Raw genomic sequence first — 3,088 nt, forward strand, 5'->3', positions numbered from 1 at the left:
ATGTATTGAAGTTCATGGGTATTCATGATTCCAGACGTCTTTCACTCGATCTGCCCATATACTCATCCAGCTTTCCCGTGGATCTGATTGATGACGGGCTAACTTGTCCCTTATATCGACCCACATATGCAGGGCTTGTACTTTCTCACTGCCATGCACGTCCATAAGCTTCAGTTTAGGATACCATTTTTCCATCACATTGTAGAGATTCAGTTGATTGAAAGCTTTTTCAATGTACAACTCCACCCACTCTTCCGTAGATGTGAACAAACACAGTTGATGTTGTAACTGACTGGGATGATCCACAATACATCTATAACAGTTCTTATGTACTTCATCGAAGATGAGTGTTTGAAGTTCGTCCACAACACATTCGTTTAAGGTGTCTCGCATATTCTTTAGTTTTCTTTTGAATATCGGTTTGTGGTATTTCACTTTCTCAGCATCTTCTCTGAGTTGTCTGGCATAGGCATGACCATCCATGTTTAATAATCTGTGAAGACTTCTCTCAATCCGTTGATTTCAATTTGATTGTCAAATTCTGCGTACACTATCACGTTCACAACGCTAGGAAGTTATTGTGCAAACTGAAGATCTATCCTGAGGTTCCCCGTTTTATAGGGTGAAGTTGACTTTCCTCACAACCTTGATCTGCGGTGAGATCAAATCCCCAGAGAGTGTAGCCACTTTTATATTCTGCCATAGTTAGTCCAATCGACCTGTTGAGTCCAAGAGCTCCTGTTGCCTGTTAGAGTGACATGTAGGATCGCATACATTCTCCATTTTCAAAATCTGGTTGGAAGGCTTTGTTGTGAATGGTTTTCCCGTCGATACTGACTTCTAGTTTAGACAGATGGAAATGTCTGAAATCAAACGGGTTGGTGGCGGGGTCTCCATTCATATCTGCATTTCTCACCATACCAATGATGAGTCGTTTTGGAAGTTGTCCAAGAAACAAGTGATCATCAATTTTAGATCTCTGTCCATCGGGGATCGTGAATGTTTTCACTACAGCGCGTCGTATCGGGATCTTCATGTTATGCTGGCTAATGGCCTGATTCAAATCGTTGGCCACCACAGGAAGCAATTCAACCGTCCTCACGTTGAATCCCACTTGCTGGATATCAACTTTTCCTTCGGCTGTGCCCATGAGACAGAAGTTGGGTGAGGCTCTGTTCAACTTGAGGCGTATTTCAATTCCATTGGGGAGGTATTTCTCTTGTAGGAATAAATCCAGATGTAATCTTCCAATGAGTTCACAGGATTTGCTTTCGGCAATACGAGTTCTGCGACCTTTCCATCCACTATTAGCTCCACCTCGTGTATTAGCCTGCATATGACCGGATGTATCTTTATCCCAGAGTTCAAACGCCCGCAGTTGTGTGTTTTTACATTCTTTGTTGTAGGATAAGAGATTTTCAATGTAGGCTCTGTACGGATAGGTGTGTGTGTTGGTCGAAATCAGTTTATTCTTCAAATAGAGATCAATGCTACTGAAAATACTGTGGAAAAAGTTATTGACCACAGAAGTTTCAGTGGCAGCCTCCAGGTCTGTTCCATCAGCCTTAGTCACTTTGAATTTGATGTACAAATAGGACTGATTCAAATCTGTCCATTTTTCCGTTTGTGGAGGAATAATAAATTCGATGGGCGCTGAATTATTCAAAGCCGAAATCGGGTAATGTTCCGTCCATTGTCCATCTTGCATGGCTGACATGGTTGGAGGTACAGAAGAAAAATCAAGTTCCGTTTTGCTACACTCGCAAGAACCGTGTTTCATCATATTTTTTTCAGTCGAAAATATCGAGAGGTCTAGATTTTCTTTGTGAACGTTTTTTTCCCACGACCACGTTGCGGTATCGCCACCACCCTTCTTCCACGATGTCGGAATGAGTACTGACGACGACGCCTTGGTTTTGAACCTTTTATAGTGTTGATCAAAGATTTTCCCAAGGATAAAGCTGCTGCTTTTCCAACAGACTTCAGTGCCCTCACTCCACGAGACTTTATCACCTTTCTTGGATTTCTTCCTAACATGATATCCTTGACTGCACCCAGGCCTTCATGTTTGATGGCTCTAAGTGCTGATCTAACCATGGGTTTCACTAAAGGAGATGTTGTTTTGATAGCTGATTTAAAGATAGACCCAAGCCCATGACCGTACTGGCGAGGAACACCACGATACACGGGATACATTGTGATCATAAGTTTAGTCGTGATTTCTTTCGAAAATGCAGCTTCACCATAGACTTGCCACCAACAAACTGAACGGTTTGTCCAGTGTCACCCCTTATATTTATACTTATTTCATCAAAACTGGATTTGGAGATGGGGACATAATGCAAATTGACAAATTCTTCGTGAACATGATTTGAATCTTTCTTGCTCGGTTCAAATGGAACCACACGAAGGATGGGTGCCTCAATATCTCCCAGAAAAGTAAAATCTGCCAGATCAGAATAAATGAATAAATGATTAGTGCCCACATTCAAATCCACACCGTAAGGAAATGGATGTTCATCCCCAGGATAAACATCTCCCAGATGTTGACTTGTTCCCCCAAGCTTAAGTAATAAACTAGGATGGAAATGTATACCCACATGCTGTGTATCGGTATTGAATTTGATACGTCTCCTTGGTTGGGAATAACCTATATGAAACACTATGGAAATTTTATGGAAAATGTCTTCCAGTTCTTTTTGAATAGTATTGTCGATTTCAGTAATGAGAAGCTCTGGGGAAGAATATACCCCAGATTTGATACAGCAATGAAACGTGTACTGATCATTGATTTTCCTACACTTAGCGGAAGGAAATTTACTAAATTCCTTGCCTAGTTTGGCATGGGTGGTAACAACTTGAAATTGAGATTCCTCCTCTGTCACATTGACAATTTGAGAAGGAATGATGAGTTCGACCAAAGCCATTTCATAATCATCTTTATTGACATGAATGGGTTTGGGTAATTTTGTCCTGAATTCACTCTGTGTATTGTTAGAAAACATGCTCATAGAGCTGTCACTGAGTACCATTATGTAAAACGAATTCATCGCTGCTGACCAATAGCTAGATTTTTCAACGTAGGTTG

General features: G+C 41.1%; 1 protein-coding gene across 1 annotated transcript; it reads right to left on the reverse strand.

Annotated features, from left to right (window-relative positions):
• Window positions 1-748: 748 nt before the first annotated feature.
• LOC128554449 (uncharacterized protein F54H12.2-like) lies at window positions 749-1,717 on the reverse strand. Its single transcript, XM_053535731.1, has one exon. It carries the CDS (start codon window positions 1,715-1,717, stop codon window positions 749-751), a length of 969 nt encoding a protein of 322 aa, XP_053391706.1.
• Window positions 1,718-3,088: the final 1,371 nt, after the last annotated feature.

Source organism: Mercenaria mercenaria, unplaced genomic scaffold (genome assembly GCF_021730395.1).
Source record: "Mercenaria mercenaria strain notata unplaced genomic scaffold, MADL_Memer_1 contig_5045, whole genome shotgun sequence".
In the NCBI taxonomy this organism is placed as follows: Eukaryota; Metazoa; Mollusca; class Bivalvia; order Venerida; family Veneridae; genus Mercenaria; species Mercenaria mercenaria.